General features: G+C 46.0%; 1 protein-coding gene across 1 annotated transcript in view; it reads right to left on the reverse strand.

The window, feature by feature from the left end:
• The window catches only part of UNC80 (unc-80 homolog, NALCN channel complex subunit), a 142,662-nt gene that overhangs the window by 20,825 nt on the left and 101,654 nt on the right, over nucleotides 1-20,183 (reverse strand). The window contains exons 46-55 of the mRNA XM_056861558.1: nucleotides 19,824-19,962; nucleotides 18,029-18,125; nucleotides 16,772-16,942; nucleotides 16,033-16,125; nucleotides 15,618-15,653; nucleotides 14,379-14,597; nucleotides 10,423-10,623; nucleotides 6,551-6,674; nucleotides 3,752-3,877; nucleotides 1,058-1,181 (exon numbers count right to left, since the gene is read on the reverse strand). Coding sequence (XP_056717536.1) covers nucleotides 1,058-1,181; nucleotides 3,752-3,877; nucleotides 6,551-6,674; nucleotides 10,423-10,623; nucleotides 14,379-14,597; nucleotides 15,618-15,653; nucleotides 16,033-16,125; nucleotides 16,772-16,942; nucleotides 18,029-18,125; nucleotides 19,824-19,962 — 1,330 coding nt within the window. The remainder of the gene's footprint in view (nucleotides 1-1,057; nucleotides 1,182-3,751; nucleotides 3,878-6,550; nucleotides 6,675-10,422; nucleotides 10,624-14,378; nucleotides 14,598-15,617; nucleotides 15,654-16,032; nucleotides 16,126-16,771; nucleotides 16,943-18,028; nucleotides 18,126-19,823; nucleotides 19,963-20,183) is intronic.

Consider the following 20,183-nt stretch of genomic DNA (forward strand, 5'->3'; position numbering starts at 1 on the left):
CTAACCCCAAGGCAAGCCTATCTGCAGGATGATCTAAGGCTAGGGTGTCAAACATACGGCCCGGGGGGCATATCCGGCCCGTTGAGAGCACTTATCCGGCCAGCGAGCCAGCCAAGGCAGCCACACACACACCCCCGGAGTACTGATCTGGGCTGGCGAGGCATGTCCCAGCCCAACCAAGTGACATAAGAACATAAGAAAAGCAATGCTGGATCAGACCAAGGCCCATCAAGTCCAGCAGTCTGTTCACACCGTGGCCAACCAGGTGCCTCTAGGAAGCCCACAAACAAGACAACTGCAGCAGCATTGTCTTGCCTGTGTTCCACAGCACCTAATATAATAGGCATGCTCCTCGGATACTGGAGAGATATGACATTTATGTCGTATCCAGCCCTTATAACAAATGAGTTAACACCCCTGATCTAAGGACTCAGGAGCAGTTACCCCTCCTCCAGATCTGTGTGGCAGAAACATTTGGTCAGGGCTAAGCCACAAAGTACATAAGAACATAAGAAAGGCCCTGCTGGATCAGATCAAGGCCCATCAAGTCCAGCAGTCTGTTCACACAGTGGCCCAACCAGGTGCCTCTACGAAGCCCACAAAACAAGACGACTGCAGCAGCATTGTCCTGCCTGCAGTCTTAGAAAAAGAATCCACCTTGTGGCAGAAAACAGAGTATTAAAAAAAGGAGTGTTTGAGCCACATGAGTGGCACAGGATCAAGCGGACAGAAGCCATGGGGTTCTCTGGCTTGCTTCCCCTTTCTGAATCCAGGCTTTGTCCGGCACGATCGGTCATGGTTCAAACAGCCAAAAAGAGGTGCTGCTCCATCAAACAGAGCATTCGGAAAACGCATCTGCCACAGGAGAAGGAAACCGCAACACCTAACCTCCTTCCTTGCGCATGTCCCTAACAAGCCCCATACACAACACACCATGGAAAGGACATCCATAGAGAGAGAAACACAGACGTGAAAGGAAGCACAAACACTCATTGTTGCAGAGGGGGAAGGAGGGGAGAAAAAACACAGAGGAATCTTTCATTTAAATTGATCAGACCTTTGCTTCCTGATCCTACTGTGAGCACAAATGGAATCAGTAGGTTTAAAAGCATTCCTTCCCTTCTTTCCTGATTGGTGAATGGGGAGATCACGTGGCTTAAAGGGAAATCTTCTTTCAAAGCCTGTGCAGTGATAATAAGAAATAATTAAATCATTTTACAGGAAGGTTATAAGGGATGGGGGAATAACTATAAAGGAAAAGGGATCCACAGACTCCTTACAAGACCATCTCTTTAATATACCCGTCTCAAGCTGGATAATCCTATGCAAAGGCAAAGTCTAGCGTCAACACAATCAGGAGGCCCAGTGTCCAAGATTGATGTCCCATTTACATCTCATTTGATCTTGAGTGCATTGATAAACTACCTATGCATACCAATGTTAGCAAGGTCAGCACCTAAAATAAAGTATCTGAAAGAATAAAAAATGCACGAAAAGAGCTACTTTTGTGATTACGAACTCTTTGCATTCCTCCAAAACGGGGAGGCACATTCGACTCTTGAGTGCCCAGGTATGCGTTGCATTTATTTAATGTTTATATGTGGAATCAAACAGACCTCAAAACAACTTGACTCGTAAAAAGGCAGGCTGACAGTTACTGGCCTGTTTCCTCCCACTTCTCTCAACGTAAGCCTGAAGCTTTCTTCCACCTAAGAAGTTGTCCTCTGACTTAAACGGCTCATCTTCTGGCAAAGAGCCCCTTACGTTGGAGGCTAGCCCAGTCTCATCAGATCTCAGAAGCTAAGCAGGGTCAACCCTGGTTATTACTTTGATGGGAGATCACCAAGGAAGTCCAGGGTTGCTACACAGAGGCAGGCAATGGCAAACCACCTCTAGATGACTTAAAAACCCTTTGGGTCTGCCATAAGTTGGCTACAACTTGACGGCACTTTCCACCACCAAAACTGAGCTGGCCCCGACCTGGATGGCCCAGGCTAGTTCGGTCTCGTCAGATCTTGGCTGCTAAGCTGCCCTGGTTAGCACTGGGATGGGAGACCTCCAAGGAAGTTGAGAGTTGCTATGTGTAAGCAGGCAATGGCAAATCACCCTACCTGGTGTCCATAAGACCTGACAGCACTTTCCACCACCACCAAAGCTCCTTAGGCTAGAGGAAGGTTTCCAACCTTGATTAACAGAAGGGTAGGATACAGGCTATTACCAACACTGCTATAAAAACGGGGTTTTCCCCTGCCTTTTTGAGGCACTAAGAATTTCCACATGAATATATGACTTTAAAAAAAATCCAATGGCTATAGAGTCTTGGATCTCCAAAATATATGCTGCAACTCTTGATGGTAAAAACAAAAAAGATGTGTGAATATATACATAAACATGTTTTTGCCATTATAAAGTAACCCAGCTTTTCCTGTGGAATTTGAAAATATGTGACTGCCTCTTATTTTTTTAGGGCGCAATCATCCACCCTCAAAGTATTAGGTATCCCCAAGCAGATATTGATGAGTTTGTTCAACCAGGACACCTCCAAATACGTGGTGTTGGTTCTTTATATCCTCCTCCCATCACAATCCCTCAGGCAGCTTTAGAAAGTTCTAGTCCGTTTCGTCTTCCTATCTTTCGCTTTCATTTGTCGGACTAGAGAAGTTTTGCACCACCCTACAGGCTCCTCGTCCAGAAGCACAGTATCTTGATGCAGATACAAGTACCAAATTTGGGAGAAAATGGAATTGCTCAAGGGTCTTTGGGGGGGGGGGGTCTCTCAAATCCGATGCCTTCAAAGCGCAAGACATATGGAATGCACAAAAGTCCAAAGTTACACACCTGATATCTTTCTAAGTAGCAGCAACGGAATGCGTGAATTCACACGAGTACTGTATTTCATTCATTCAGGATCATAAAAGATGTTATTTGATAAACAGTACAGAAACCAACCAAGGTGTGCATTTACAGGTCATGTGATCTCTCCACCCATTACCTGGTTCACTTGGCACCAATCCTATTTCCAGGTTCCCTGCAGCACCAAAAAGTCATTGGATACAGCTATATAATAATAATTTACACCATTAAGTAGGAGTTTGTTGGGTTTTTTTAAATGGGATTCCTTCTGTCAACTTCTAGAAACCCTGAGATACAAAACTGATAAAGCCATCTCTTGTTGAACCCTCAGCTGTTTGTCTGCAAGGTTCGGAACTACACCGAATTTCAGATGGAAGGGAAAAATAATTGATCCCTCAGGTTGGTAGAATAGAAGGTTAACTATTGATGCCAACACATATAGTCACTTCAGATCGGGTGGGTTTTGTGAAGCTCTAAAACTTGTTTATGCGACCCCCAGGTGTCCTGTGGTTTTGCCACAATTCTCATATTCTAAATCACCACAATGGTCTACAGCTCTAAGACTGCAATCCCAAGAACGCTTTCCTGAGAGTAAGCCCCACTGAATATAACGGGACTTACTTCTCAGTAGACCTGCTTCGGGTTGTTCCCTAAGCTTCTCGGAAATAATTAATGATCTGTTGTGTCAGCTCTTCGGTAGGTTAAACCCAACACAGTTCCACTGCGATTTCAGCGGGGCTGTTCTAAACCGACACCCACCGAAGATCTGGACAACGCGGATGTTCCGGAATTTTAACGTAGTTGTGGGAACGTTTACGGTTTGTTTCACAGTTTTTGCCCAGCTTTCGCAGAAAACCAAAGAGAAGTTAAGCCTGTTGAGCAGGCAAGGCGGTCACACCTGAATCTGCAATGCTACAAGCCGGACAACAGCTGTGCTGAAGGGCAGAGGTGGCGAGAGATAAGGGCTGAGATGAAGAAGGGGTAATCCATCGGCCACACTGGAAGGTCCCACCACTCCCATCACCTGTAATACAAACACAGCACATCACCAGGACCGGCTCTTGACGTTCCATCCATGCCATACCCTCCGAGGGCAACGGGGGACACAGTTCAGGTAGCGCAAGACCGGGGTTGCTCTGGGAGCTGAGCCCCCCACAAGGCCTTGCGGTAGCTGGGGCCAGGAAGGAAAAGGAGCAGTTCTAGCAGGAGGTAAGGATGGGGGGAAAGGGACTGCTACAGGGTTGACCAGAAGGATTGGAGAGGAGGCACAGGGGAAGCAGTACATTGACGAATGTACCCAGTACTAGTCCAGAACAACTAGCACTGCATTGGTGGAACGGGTGGGGTTGGAGGGTATGCCATGTAGCTAGTATACGCTGTGGAAACAATGTCTGGAAATCACAGGGTTTCTTGTTGGCTTTTAAGTCACCCCCTTTTCTTTCCTCTTTTCTCGAAGTAATGTCCTGAGTCTGCCCTAGGCTGGGTTTCATACAATGTTCAGATTCTTCTGGCTGCTCAGCTATTTTTAATAATGATGATGATGATGATGATGATGATGATGATGTTTTACTTACACCCCATCCCGCCCTCCCCCGGCCAAACTGGGTTCAGGGTGGCTACCAACACTGTTAAATATGCATAACATTTACTTAAAATATATATAAAACAATCGAACATATTTTAAAGTATTCTAAAACATAATGAAACCTTTAAAAGGTAAAGGTAGTCCCCTGTGCAAGCACCGGGTCATTACTGACCCATGGGGTGACGTCACATCCCAACGTTTACTAGACAAACTTTGTTTTACTGGGAGGTTTGCCATAGCCTTCCCCAGTCATCTCCCCTTTACCCCCAGCAAGCTGGGTACTCATTTTACCGACCTCGGAAGGATGGAAGGCTGAGTCCACCTTGAGCCGACTACCTGAAACCGACTTCAGTTGGGATCGAACTCAGGTCGTGAGCAGAGCTTGGACTGCAATACTGCAGCTTACCACTCTGCGCTGTCATTCTAAGAATCTCACTTCGACACCCAGTTTCCTATGCAGGAAACGATGATGGTATGGTTGGGCTAGTTGTTACAACGTCATGCAATGTATTACAAATCTCAAATCTCAGTGCGGGGGGGCAATGGACCTGGACATATGAGGGAAGGAAGGGTTTAGAATTGGATTTTAAACATTAAATCTGTAAAGCGGGGTCCCCAACCTTTTTTGCACCTGTGGGCACATTTTGAATTCTGACACAGGTTGGTGGGGACAACTACAAAATGTCTGCCACAGGAGGTAGAGTAGGGTCGCCAACCAACAAAATAACAAAAGGGGGAAGGAAAGACCCAACCTAAAACCAAAGCTGGGAACCCAAAGGTTGGGTGGAAAAAGACTCAATTATGTATAGAAATATATTTATTTTAAGGCACTGATATCTATATTAAAACATTAAAATATTATATTAAAAGAAAGCACAAATGGCAACTAATACAGGTTGATAAACTAAAACCACAATCCAAATGCGTTTTGGCTCCCTGCCCTTCATCAGTGGTCTAATAATATCCTTTATAATGCACACCAATACAAAATACAACATGTATCACAGTATTGAAGCAGAATTATAAAAACCCAGGTATGTATGTATGGATATATTCCAATTTGACTTTGCCCAATATATTATATAAAAATTATAAAATTAAAGAGCCCACCACCATGGAATACTTTCTGCTTGTTCTTCTCTGGGCTGTGTTAGCCTTCCATACAAGGTGTGCATACCAGTATCAACCAGATAAACGGTCCAAATGTTTTTGCCAAGAATTTAAATGAATTAAGCGAAACCACTATGCAATCAGGCTGGACTTCCGGAGGGTCTATTTGAATCAATGAAATACCACTTTGGCAACGCTAATCTGAAACTACCACGACTGCAGCCAGGCTCGAGCAGTTCCCAGCGATGGAAGCAACAGACCCACATATTGTTACGGGAATAGAAGGATCTGAACATTGTACAAGAAAACCAGGAACTACGGTAAGACTGTGGACATTACTGACAACAGAGCAAATTTACTCAGCAATCGCTCTAATTAGTCAATTATCAAAGCTCTTTTGCAGAGCAGTAAAAAAAGTTTCCCCCCCCAGAACTTGAAACGGCTTGCCCCACCCCCTTCTAGGTGTGTACATAGAGTTGCCAACTCCGGGTTAGGAAATTCCTGGAGATTTTGAGGGGGGGATGAAGCCTGGGGAGGGCAGGTTTTGTAGAGGGGAGGGACCTCAGCAGGGTATAATGCCGTAGAGCCCCACCCTCTGAAGCTGCCACTTTCTCCAAGGGAACTGTTCTCTGCTGGCCTGAAGAGCCGTTTGAACTCTGGAAGATCTCCAGGCTCCACCTGGAGGTTGGCAACCCTACGTGTGCGGTATCCACCACCCCACTCTCCAACTTGCAGCCCTCAACTCTCGGCGCAACAGGCGTGAGTGGATTTTCAAAATGGTACCTGGAAAGTAGCAAAAAAACCCAACCAGACAACAAGACTTCTCTCTCATTCTCTCCCCACGCACCACTTTGAATATAGACTCAGCTATTTTTTAGGGTCACTTGGGAAACCTGTTTCTGGAGGATAAGAAACAGGAATTCAATATGGCGGGCGGGGGGATGTTTGTACAGCAGAGAGACGCTTAGAGGATGTTCAGGAGATTGCAATTTGAGTACTCACCAGATTGACACAGACATTGATCAGTGACCTAAGATGAGGCAGGAAGGATATGACTGGCTGCCTCTGAAGTGTCAAACAAACCCCTTCAATCAAATTGCTGGTGGGCTCCCACTCAACCTGTCTCCTGGAACACAACAGTAGGCGGCGTTAGGCGTTTGGCCCCATCAGGAACCCCGCAACAAGCTGACTGAGACACAGGGATGCCGAGGGACGAGTCTGACAAAGGAGGACATCTCGAGCGGCCACATGCTACATTGCGACGGAAGCATCTTACCCATGCTACTGAACAAACCAAAGGAGGAGAGGAGGCATTGCAGAAGAGACAGGACTCGGAGCAAAGAGGGGATGCCATCATGCGCCATTAACGAGGCAGACTACTCAGACCATCGACAAATAGAGAGAGAGAAAGAGGGCCTGGGTTTGTATGCAAAAGCCAGTTTGGAAAGAAGGAGCTGGGGCATTTGACCCTGGTTAGGACAACATCACAGCGATTTTGAATTTGGTTGCTGGGACAGGTACCAACAGGCCAAATAACAGAGCTATTTAGGTTTTATGACTGTTCTACACTTTTACCATGAAGTGCTGGGAGCTTTTCAGTGAAACAGGAGATGTAATCAAGAAACCGAAGAAATGAAGGCCACTATGTCATGTGAGTCCCGACCTGGACGGCCCAGGCTAGCCTAATCTTGGCAGATCTCAGAAGCTGAGCAGGGTCGGCCTTGGTTAGTACTTGGATGGGAGACCACCGAGGAAGGCCAGGGTTGCCACACAGATGCGGGCAATGGCAAACCACCTCTGTTCATCTCTTGTCTTGAAAACCGTACAGGGTAGCCATAAGTTGGTTGTGCCTTGACAGCACTTTCTACCACCATACATGGGCCCAGGCTAGCCCAATCTCATCAGACCTCAGAAGCTAAACAGGGTCAGCCCTGGTTAATACTTGCATGGGGGACCACCAAGGAATTCCAGCGTCACTACACAGAGGCAGCCAATAGTAAACCACCTCTGTTCATCTCTTGCCTTGGAAACCCTACGGGTTCACCATAAGTTAGCTGCAACTTGATGGTGTCAGGCCTTTGCCTTTTTTGCTGGAGCAAAGGCTCTTGATATGAGTCAGACCAGGTTCTGGCCACACATCAAGTCCTTGGTTCTCATGCCTATGAATGTCTGTGTACAGTTTTGCTCATCCTGTTTTCTGCAGCTGTGGTAATGTTTAGTCTGTCTTCCTGGGAACCACTTATCTCGGGGTTGCCTAGCAATGTTTACCTTTTCAGTCCGCAGTGTCTTAAGCATGTAACCTGCCTGTGTTCCCCATTACTAGCCTCGCTTGCCTGTAGGCAGTTAGTCCTTTATTCTGTCTTTTTGCTCCTAATAAAGTATTACTGCTTCAGAGCTACCTGTCTGGGATGAGTTTTCTTATGGGATGCTAGGGACAGACGCCTGAAACTGACAGATGAAACTTTCCACCGCATCCTGTGAATTGGACTTTGCAGACGTGATGTAACTATTTATTTATTTACTTATTTATTATATTTTTATCCCGCCCTTCCCGACAAAAGCAGGGCTCAGGGCAGCTAACAGCATAAAATTATCACAATTAAAATAATAAATACTATACGAATAATTAAAACCTCAATTCTAGGATTTTCCCTTCAAGGATATTTTCTCCAGAACGCTCCTTGGAAAAGTCCACCATGAGATTGCCTGGGATTCCTATGCAGTTTTTGTGCCCATATTGGAAACTGGCAGATCTATTACAACACATGCACATATCCATGCACACCGTTGTTTCACATATGAGGTCAGACACAGCATGATATTTCCAGAAATTAATCATCCCAAACCCCTGAACTGCTGAATGTGTCTCTTTTGTTCCCTGTGTTTGGGAATCTACATATCTGACAAATTGGATGAGCATTTGGGTGTGCAAAGGAAACATTGATTCGGAGCTCTGGTGAAATCAAGGACTGAATTTTATCTGATGAGAACGCCAGCTAAAGTAAGACCTATTACGGTGGCTTCCAAATGCATGCAACCATATCACCATAACCCTGCAACTACTATGTTTTGGCAGAAACTGTGCTGTTATTAACGTATGAATCCATCAGTGAATTCTGAACCAGGCACACTGCGATAAAGCAAATGCTTTACAGAAAGAGGGTGTGTGGTTTTATATATAAAAAAGGGAAGGAAAGACCCAACCTAAAAACCAAAGCTGGCTACCCAAAGGCTGAGTGGAAAAAGACTTAATTAAGCATAGAAATTGTTTATTTTAAGGGGCTAATGTCTACATTAAAAACAATGAAAAACAATAAAAATTTGTATTAAAAGAAAGCACAAATGGCAACTGCTACAGGTTGATAAACTAAAACCACAATCCAAACACATTTTAACTTGTTCGTATTTTTAGAATTTTAATGTAGATGTAATGTATTTTTATGGTTTTATTGTATGTATGCTGTTAAATTTTGTTGTTACCCGCTCTGAGCCCAGCCTCAGCTGGGGATTGAGGGCAGGATAGAAATCGAACAAACAAACAAATAAAATTCAGCTTTACTGGATTTTCTTTTGGGGGGGGATTGTTTTAAATAATATTGCTTTATTCAGTTTTATTAACCACAGGGTGTGTCCTTTCTACTTATCAAAAGCTTGCTGAGTCATTCCTAAAAGAACAGAAGGTGAACAGAAGACTGTTTGTGTGATCCTTTAGATGCAACGTGAACCAGACCTTTCCCTGTACCTCTCACTGATAATCAGTGGGACTTTTTCAAGTTCTGAAATGAAATGTTTATCGGAATAGGGCAAGGAGGGACCAACTGAGGGAACTTCTCAAGGGCTGGCTCTTTTCCTATGACCAGGAGCGTTTATGGAAACGCTCAGCAGATGGAAAGAACTCGTCTTGTTGTCATGACAGAGCTTACAAAAAGAGAATTTTTTAACCATTAAATATCCCAGGGTGCTTGTTAGGGTTTCAGAGATGAAGAATGAAGACAGGAACCACTGGCCCGGTTTGGAAAAGGACAGATGAGAGAGCCGAGGCAAAAAACAACAACAAAAAACCCTCCCATTAATGACAACCTTTTATACGAGAAAAAGATACAAGAAGGAAGATTGGAAGGAGCGTATTAGCTTTAATCTTATTGGGAAAGAGGAAGTAAGGCAGACATGGCATGGGTTTTTATTCCCAAAGAATAACTCGTTAAGAAACCACTAGTTTGCAATTCAGCATTAACCAAGATTCAGAAGAATTACTCTTTTTGGGAAGGGGGAGATCTGAAGCCGAAGTGGTGAAAACATGTTTGAGCCCTACACATGTGTAAACAAGGATTAATGAGGCAGGAAAATAACACAGACCTCTGAAACATCTGAAACTAGCCCTCTTGGGCCATGTCAAACAAGGCCGCTAGTACGGCTTTCTAGCCTTCGGCAGGATTAAATTTCTTCGACTTTTATGGCTTCTATATTTAAGTTATTTGAAAATTTCTGTAGTTGCAAGCAGGCTCAAAACAAATCATGCACATAGCAGTGCTGACATTCACGTCCGTGCATCGCTCATAAGTTTTCTGAGGATAATTTCATTTGATTTCTAGAAACAAAAATCAATATCTCACTCCTAGACGCTTGTTTTGAGGAGCATGCTACATTTTCACGGTTTCTGCTTGTGGTTCTTCATTAAAAAGATGCATTTCCTCTATTGCTGTCGGGAGACACACACGGAGGCATGCACATTCAACAATAGGAGAAATACATTTTCTTTTGCTGTAAAAGAGTTCAGTGCAGCAACACACTGTCAATAAAATGACATACCCCTTCCTTCAAGGCTCGCAACATCAGCAACGGACCCCCAAAAGGTTTCCGTCCCACCTGCTCACCTCAAAGTAGGCATCTTGTGAATTTTATTGAACATACGGTCCAGTCTCTTTAAGATGAGGATCAGGGCCGGCCGCACAGCCTCAGCCGTCCAGTCGGTGATGGGCAGCATCTCCATGATGTAGCGCCGGAGACCGCGGCTCTCCATTGTCTGGGTGTCGTAAGGCGCCAGCTTCAGAAGGGAATGTGCAATTTCTGCCAACCTAAAATTATCGCTCGTTAAGAGGGAATTCGGAGATTCTGCACAAGAAGCTCCTCGGCAGAGAGCCACTAATAAATGCAAAGAGAACAACCGGCTGGAATGTCTGCTCGGGCAGAAGGGGCCGCCTATATTTGGACTAAATACTGTTTCAAATCAAGTGAACAGAAATGCTAGCAACTTAATCCTATGACTTAGCCACCCAATTTGCTTTGGGCCAGATATTGACTGCATAGATCAGCAAGAGATGGGGTTATGTATGTACTCAGATGATTTCTTCTTCTATCTATTTATCTATCGAGTACACTATTATCCTGCCCTTTCTCTAAGGCAGGGGTATCAAACATAAGGCCCGTGGTCCGGATGCAGCCCCTTGAGAGCTCTTATCTGGCCCATGAGCCAGCCGAGTCAGCCACCACCACCCACTCTCGATCTGGGCTGGCAAGGCATGGCCCGGCCCAACCAAGTGGCATTTATGTCTTATCCGGCCCTCGTAACAATTGAGTTCAACACCCCTGCTCTAAGGACCTCCAAGTGGCCTACATAGTTCTCCCTGCCCCCCTTTTAGCCACACAACAACCCTGTGTGGTAGGGTAGGCTGAGAGTGAGTGACTGGCCCAAGGTCACCCAGTGAGCTTCCATGGCGTGAGTGAGAATATGAATCCGAGTCTCTCCAGTCCTAGGCTGAGACTAACCATGTAGCCTTAAAAGACATGAACCGAACCTGAACAGAGAAAGTCAACTTTGTTTAGTTCATCATCCCCGAAGAGCGGAATCTCAGCTAAACTAGAGGCAGCACTTTGTTTCCATGGCAATGGCATATGTTTCGCTAGATGGGGACACATTTGCTCAATACACTTGGAATTCATGAAGGAAAAACAGCATATAACGAACAGCGAAGAACATAATAACACAACGAGAAACCTTACTGAACACTAAACCCACAAGCTGCAAAATCAACACACATATTATCTAGTCCATCATCTCTTGCAAAACATCTACTTTGGTTTAAAATTTTTAACAAGCACAGAAAGAAACAACAGGAAGGATAAATATACTGTTTTACTAATATATTGTATGCGCCCTCTTCTCCATCCTCTAAATGTAGATTGGAGAGTTTGCTCACGTGGTGAATTCTCCTTCTACTGGATTTCCTTCCAGCAGGTCCAGAAGACCGTGGGAGGGGGTGCTCTCCACTCCACCAACACAGAGGTTCTCTTTGTAGCAAAAACTTCCTCAGGAGGTGGTAGGCTCTCCTTCTTTGGAGGATTTTAAGCAGAGGTTAGATGGCCATTTATCAGCAATGCTGATTCTGTGAATTTAGGCAGATCATGAGAGGGAGGGCAGGAAGGGTTACGTCAGTGTTTGGCTCTCGTGGCCCTTTCTTGCATGTCCAAGGTAATGCCGATTGCCACTTTGGAGTCAGGAAGCAATTTTCCTTGAGGCCAGATTACCCAGGGATCCTGGAGGGTTGTTTTTTTTTTTGCCATCTTCTGGGCATGGAATAGGGGTCACTAGGGGTGTGTGTGGGGAGGTAGTTGTGATGGACCAAGAATCTGATTCAGTATAAGGCAGCTTCATGTGTTCATGGGGAGGGGCTGTGGCTCAGTGGTAGAGCATCTGCTTGGCACGCAGAAGGTCCCAGGTTCAATCCCCGGCATCTCCAGTTAAAGGGACCAGGCAAGTAGGTGATGTGAAAGACCTCTGCCTGAGACCCTGCAGAGCCGCTGCCCGTCTGAGTAGACAATACTGACTGTGATGGACCAAGGGTCTGATTCAGTATAAGGCAGCTTCATGTGTTCACATGGGAGGACTCCCCCTTCTGGTCGACCACCAACTGAGAACATCCATTTCCCCCCACAATGCAGGAGCAATCTGTGAGACTGACATTTGTCAACCTTCACAAGGAAAGGATATGCTAATTTTCTCTACACCCACAAATTCTGCACATAAAGGAAATTCAGCTGACAGTTCTGAAGTCTTAGTGATGATAGCAACCACTTTTGAAACACAGCTCTGGTGGAGCTAACCGCAGACATCTGGGAGCTGAACTTACTCTGTCCTGGAGAGCCGGGGCGGGGGGGATGACAGCCAAGACTTTTTCTGAATACAATTCAGAAAGCAGTGAGCCTAAGACAAGGGCAGGCAACCTTTTTTTGCCCAATTGCCACAGAATCCACATTGGCTATCTGTGAAGATGCTGGTATGCCAGCCAAGGAAAGGGGTGGGGATATAAGGGTTGACCAGATACACAGGGACCAAGCTGAACCCCAGGAACATTGCCAGAACCTAGGAGCTCACCTTGGGCAAAGAACTGGCCCTGCATGCTGAGGAAAATGGCCTGCCTTGCCCCTCTTTTGGCACTCAGTGCCAGGGTCGCCTAACCCGAGACTAAAAATGGCAGCTGGAGATGTATTTTCCTAGCATTGCAAGATGTTCACTGGGTAGCCATACTGGTGTGCAGTAAAAGGGCTAGATTCGAGTCCAACAGCACCATAGAAAGCAGCGAGATTTTCAAGGTATAAGCTTTCAAGATTCCAAACTCCTTTCATCAGACATCTGGTATCTGATGAAGAGAGCTTTGACTCTTGAAAGCTCATACCAGGAAAATCTTGCTGGTCTCTAAAGTGCTATTGGACTCGAATCAAGATTTTCACTGTGTGTTAACACTGATGGGTAAATGGCCACAAACTATCTGGAATAAGAGTATTGTAAAGTCTGCTGGGTCCTGAGGGAATCTGCCCATCCACTCGTACCTTCAGAAATTAGACAGGGCTTTACTAAACAGAAAGTTTCCTCTTACTTCCAACATTTAGCTCCAACATCCCTCTTAGACAAGTTCAGCTGAGTCCAACATTAAGATCTGTTACCAGATAACGTTCATCTTGTTTAGGCCAGTTTTTAATCACCTCTAAGTTTAGACCTTTGAAAAGTGGTGTTGGATGAGAGTTATATGAATACTGCAGACTGCCAAAAAGACAAATCAGTGAGTTCTAGGTACAATCAAGCCTGAACTCTCCCTAAAAGCTAAAATGACTAAACTGAGGCTATCGTACTTTGGTCACATTATGAGAAGACAAGAGTCACGGGAAAAGACAATAATGCTAGGAAAAGTTGAAGGCAGCAGGAAAAGAGGAAGGCCCAACATGAGATGGATCAACTCAATCAAGGAAGCCACGGCCCTCAGTTTGCAAGACCTGAGCCAGGCTGTTAACGAGAGGACATTTTGGAGGTCACTGATTCAGAGGGTTGCCACGAGTCGATACGATAAAGTTTGTTGCTTGCGGCCAAAGGAAGTGACCTGACAGCACATCACACACACACACAGCTTAGACCCTGCAGGATTTCCACGGATTGGGGGGGGGGCATTTCTGCTGATTCACTCCTTCCAAAGCATTCCTCTGACTGCCCCCGCATGCTGTTGAGGGTTCCCTGCCTTCCAGAACAGCATTTCAGAGGGAAGTTTGGGCAGCACTTCATACATGGAAACATCTGCAGAAATTACTGGTTTATCCAAGCCAAGGATTATGTTCCCATTTCTTTTAATATCTTGGTACACAGACACACTAGATTCTTCCATCTGCTTTTAGCTGGCTGTTATCCTTCCTTATTTTGAGTTATTTATTTTCAACTGTTCCAAAGAGCCCTGTTCTACTCACAGCCAAAAGGCTCCTGGGACATGCATAACATATCACATCTGTTTCAAAGGCCACGCTCCCTGTTTATACAGATTGAAACGTCTCGCAATAGGCGGAATACCTCATATGGGATTTAACATCCAGCAGCTCCAAAGAAGTCACCCTGGGCTCTCCACACAGGTTCTGCAGGATCTTTAGCCTGGGGCCACAGTGTTTGTAGAACTCCGTGCAGATATTCAGCAGGGACTCACGTGGCCGCCTGAACTCCTCGCGAGCAAGCCTCTCGTCCAGCTCCTCCCGCTGGAGGACTTGGCCTTCCTCCAGCAAGTGGAGGTTTTCCCTGAAGGTTGCACAAAGGGAAAGAGGTGCTATGAATAGGTGGAGGCAGAAAAAAAGAAACCCCGCATTAATAAATGTAACCAATTGCAATTGATAGGGTTGCCAGGTCTCTCGTCACCATCAGCGGGAGGTTTTGGGGGCAGAGCCTGAGGAGGGTGAGGATTGGGGAGGGAAGGGACTTCAATGCCATAGAGTCCAATTACCAAAGCGGCCATTGTCTCCAGGTGAACTGATCTCTATCGGCTGGAGATCAGTTGTAATAGCAGGAGATCTCCAGCTAGAACTTGGAGGTTGACAACCCTAGCAACTGACATCCCCCTTTTCAACAGAAGCAATGTTTCCTGCACAGTAGCAAAGGAATCATGAGTAAAAAAAAAAAAAAGCCCTCTCCTAGATAGCCCCAGGCTAACCTGATCTCGTTGGATCACAGAAGTTATGCAGGGTCAGCCCTGGCTAGTAGCTGGATGGGAGACCTTCAAGGGGGAGGGGATGTGGCTTAGGGGTAAAGCATCTGCTTGGCATGCAGAAGGTCCCAGGTTCAATCCCTGGCATCTCCAGTTAAAGGGACTCGGCAAGCAGGTGATGTGAAAGACCTCTGCGTGAGACCCTGGAGAGCCGCTGCTAGTCCGTGTAGACCAGGGGTGGGGAACCTTTTTCCCGCCAAGGGCCATTTGGATATTTATAATATCATTTGTGGGCCATACAAAATTATCAACTTGCATAGAAATCAGCTAGGAAAAGTTGAGGGCAGCAGGAAAAGAGGAAGACCCAACAAGAGATGGATTGACTCTATAAAGGAAGCCACAGCCCTCAATTTGCAAGACCTGAGCAAGGCTGTTAAGGATAGGATGTTTTGGAGGACGTTGATTCATAGGGTCGCCAGGAGTCGGAAGTGACTTGATAGCACTTAACACACACACAGAGCTTCCCTTGGTATAGCATCCATTGTGTCAGTGATGGTAAGCAGAACCCTATGAAAGAGAATTCTTGGAGGAGTTCATCACAAATGCTTGGGAGATACCTGATAAAGTGCAGCTTGGCTCCTTGCTCTGGGTACCTAGAGAGAAAACACGGGCAGCATGGTGAGAGAGAAATCATCAAGGATTTGAAATACATTTTTAGTCCAGTTTGGAAAATATCCCACATTTTCACTCTCGGGTTTGAGAACTTGGCTTCCCTTCCACCCACTGTGCTTGTACAGCTTCTGGACTATCAGACATTGGGGTCACCAAACCTGGGTTGGGGAATTCCTGGAGGTTTTGGGGGTGGAGCCTGGGGAGGGCTCCTTGCCCAGACCCAACAGGCTCTTAGCTTCTAACCATGGCCCACCGCTTACCAATATAGCTGCATCAGCCAGTTAAAAAGCCTACAGACATCCTACACACATCAGAGAGGAACTGCTGTGAATAGTGAGATAACAAGAATCCTCCTGTTACCTGGTATTGGCCCCCGACGAGATGGTATGATTGGCAGTAGTGGTTCCTTTATGGCCTTGATCGCACCGACTCATCTGAGGGGCTGTCATTGGCCTGTTGAATGAAGAAAGGCTGTGTCAAAGCTCATATTCTGGTGAAAATGTTGAATTTGCCATGGGAATGGGAATTTATATTCTTGACATAGCTATGATCAAAATCCAGAACTTGCTTTTGACTCCCAAGTTTCTTGCTTAAAACAAATTAAGAGGTTGGAAAACACAAGCTTTAATGCAGGGGCGTCAAACATACGGCCCGCGGGCCAGATTTGGCCCCTTAAACGCTTTTATCCTGTCTGCGAGCCAGCCAAGGCAGCCATCCCCCACTCTCAATCTGGGCTACTAAACCCACTGCAAGCTTGCCAGCCAAGGCAATCACCCTCCCAGTCCCGTTGCAGACTCACCAGTGGAGGCAGCCACCCCCCGCAGTTCTGATCTGGGCTGGCGAGGAATGAACTGACTCAACCAAGTGACAATTATGTCATATGCGACCCTCGTAACAAATGAGTTCGGCTCCCCTGCTTTAAGGCTTTAAAATGCCAATTTGCAATAATACGCCAACTTGAATTCTCATTCAATAAGTTAAAATTAGTCTCTGTTATAATTTAACACACTACTGTCCCTTGTTACCATGGTCAGGAACGTGAAAGAAGGCCACTGTTATGTTCTCTGAAATCCGAGTCCGAAAAGTGAGGGGCTCTTACCTGGTGAGAACTTCCACACTGTACAAGAGAGCTTGCAAGGATGTTGCGAGGGCAGCCGTAGCAGCTATCTCTTCTCGAGCGGCGGTCACTGTCTCCACTTGGGAGGTTTGCCTCTTGAGCTTCTGCAGGTAACACGGCACCAAAGCTTCCAGGACCATCAGCATCTGAAGACTGAGCCAAAGGGCAACCGGTCAAAGCACCGAGGGCGCATATGGATAGACTTACAATGCCAGCCTAAGTAGAGGCAAACCTTCTCAATCAGTGGGTGTAACCAGGGTTGCCTGCTCTCGGTTAGGCAATTCCTGGAGATTCTGGGGAATCTGGAGAGGGGAGGGTTTGGGGGAGGGAGGGAGCTCAGTGGTCTCAGTTATAATTTAGGGTTGCCAACCTTCAGGTGGAGCCTGGAGATGTCTTGCTATCACAATTGATCTCCAGGCAATAGAGATAGGGTTGCCAGCTCTGGGTTGGGAAATACCTGGAGAATTCGGGGGTGGAGCCTGAGGAGGATGGGATTTGCAGAGGGGAGGGGCTTCAATGCCACAGAGTTGCATGGAGATCAGTTGTAATAGCGAGAGATCTCCAGCCACCACCTGGAGACTGGCAACTCTAAATAGAGATCAGTTTCCCTGGAGAAAATGGCTGCTTTGAAAGGTGGAGTCTATGGTACTGTACCCTGCTGAAATTTCATCTCTCCCCAAACCCCACCTTCCACCCCCAAAATCTCCAGGTATTTCCCAACCCGTAGCTGGCAACCCTAGTTATAATTCCAGGAGAACGCCAGGCCCCACCTGGAGGTAGGCAATAATAGGTGTAACTGTAATTAGGATTGCACTTCCTTCATCAGATGCAAGTTGGAACAGAGATCCCTGAGTCCTTATCTTTCTGACTCGTATCTGATAAAGGAAGCTTTGACTCACAAAAGCTTACACCCCCAAAATCTTGCTCATCTCTAAGATGCTTCTGGACTTGAATCTAGTTGTTTTATTGCAGACCAACATGGCTACTCCCTGAAACTTAGCTAAATACAGTAGTTGATGATCTGAGAGAAGAAAGTTCTGGACAATGCTGCTGTTGTGGAACTGAGGAAAAACACGTGGTCCTGGTCCTTCTGGGCATGCGCTCTGGCTCAAGAGAGGCAGAGTCAGCACGCAGAAACCTGAGCTCTGGAACATTCTGATAAGTATTCTGTGCCGGCATGGGGCCTGTAGGCGTGCTACAAGAATAAAACAAATAAACAAAACCCCCAATAAATGGTACCTTCGGAACGACTCAGGGGCATAGGCCACGACCGTGACACACAACTTGATGGCCTCGCTGATGGAAAAAGTCAGGTCCTCGTTGCCATAGCAGAAATCTGAAAGGGGTGCGGGAAGAATATGACACATGCTTTGTGCAAATGGAAGTGACATATGCACACAAGGCCAACAACTGCAACTGAGGAATTAAGTGGTTGGACACTGTGGGGTGCCAGCGAGCTTAGCCAGACACTCACGGGCAAAGCTCTCTCGATCTCAGTTCCTGGTTAGTTCCACAGGACTGGTAAAAAGATGGTAGCTCAAGCAAAAAAAAACAAAACCCTAACCCATCCTAATTTAGACAGGTTGGACTACTAATCTAAATTTTTAAAAAGAACACCAAGAAGCCTTCAGCCAAGGAGCTGGCTGATTAATTAAAATAATTTCAGTTTCCATCTCCCAATTTTTTTTTTTTTTTTAGCTTTTGGCATATTCTTGGGACTATCTGGTCACAGCACCGCAGTGACAGAAGAACCCACAACCGACAGGATTCCTCTTCCATGAAACTCTGAACACTACAGCTGACCACCTGTTAAGATCTAGGTCGGGGTCCCCAACGTAGTGCTCATGGATGATTAGGGTTGCCAGGTCCCTCTGCTTCACTGGTGGGAGCTTTGCGGGAGTGTGGCGGGGCACGCGATGCAGCATGTCCCGCATGACACGTCACTTCCAGATGTACCCGGAAGCGACATGGACGCTCTAGCAATCTCTGCCAAAACAATAGCATTTCGACAGAGATTGCTAGAGAGTCCGCATCACTTCTGGGTACACATGGAAGTGATGTCTGCATGTCGCAAGCCTTCCCCTCCACCTGGCACTATTTTGCCCACCAACCAGCTGAGGGGCACCCTGAGTAGAGGCTTTGTTTCCCTGCACCATGATCATGTCTTGAAATCGGATTTTTGATTACCATAATAATGGACTGTTCACAGGATGTCATTGTCACCAAAAGAAATGTTTTCCGTGCCTTATTTTTCTTGCATTTAAGACTTTTTCCTCAGTTTGGAAGCTAATTTGCATAGACATCATGCTATGTGCCCCAGATATGAAGTGAGCCCCCAGATTTTGAGGCGCCAGCCTGGCAATCGGCTCTTTCTGCCAGTCCTCACCGACGCTGAACTTCTGAAACTGAAAACCAGTCGACAGCTCGGAGGATGGGGGCGACCCCTTTGCGGGCCTGTAAAATTAGACCCCCTGTGCCAAACTTCACCAAACTTTGGTGTCCATCTAAGGAGAGTCCCTTACAGCTACGCTGCAAATATGGGGACACTACCTCCAAAAATGCCCCCACAGGAGCTTCCAAAAAAATCCCCATAAACTATAATGGGTCTGAATTTTTTTGGTAAACCCGGAAATAAGCCAAATACTGATATTTACCAGTATGGGTATTTGGCTTATTTCGGGTTTACTGAAAAAAATCAGGCCCAATAAACCCGCACCCGAAATTTACTGATTTTTTTTTTTGCACAAACCTACCCCCTTGACTTCCTGACCCACAACCCCAAGCCCTGCATTCTTTCCTCACCTGCCTGTTCCCTCCTGTTCCTAGACCACACCTGAAGCTTGGCCTTAGGCCTACTTTCCCCTTGGTACCTCCTCCAGCATCCCAGCCTTCCCTTGGGTTCCATTTTTTATCCTACTGGCAACATTGTCCCCCCCACTTCCCCATTTTAGAAAGCTAAAACCAAAGTATCTTCCAAAGCAATGGTTGAGACATATTTATAGGGAAATGAAATGAACTGAAATTTGGAAAATACCTAAAGATTTCAGAGGCTTTTCTGCTTTCACCAATTCCAGAATGTCCAGATTGTCCAGAGTATCTCCTTCCAAGGACTGCAGCAAGTCGAAGAGGCACTGAGCTGACACACCTTTGCTTGGTCCGTTGCTGACCACATCCTGTACAAAAAAACTCCCAATGCATTTCTGATTGGTCAGGTATTGTTTACGTTTGGGTTAATATTTATAGATTAAAAGAGAGCTATATTTGGAGATGTGTCTGCTTGACATGAAAGCAAAAGTCTGGAATCTAGTATGTATCCTCCAGCTCTGTGCGTTACATACATGCACTAAAATTCAAGACAACAATACACCAAGGTAGTAGAAACTTCTGAAGTCAG

This window comes from Euleptes europaea, chromosome 15 (assembly GCF_029931775.1).
Source record: "Euleptes europaea isolate rEulEur1 chromosome 15, rEulEur1.hap1, whole genome shotgun sequence".
Lineage (NCBI taxonomy): Eukaryota > Metazoa > Chordata > Lepidosauria > Squamata > Sphaerodactylidae > Euleptes > Euleptes europaea.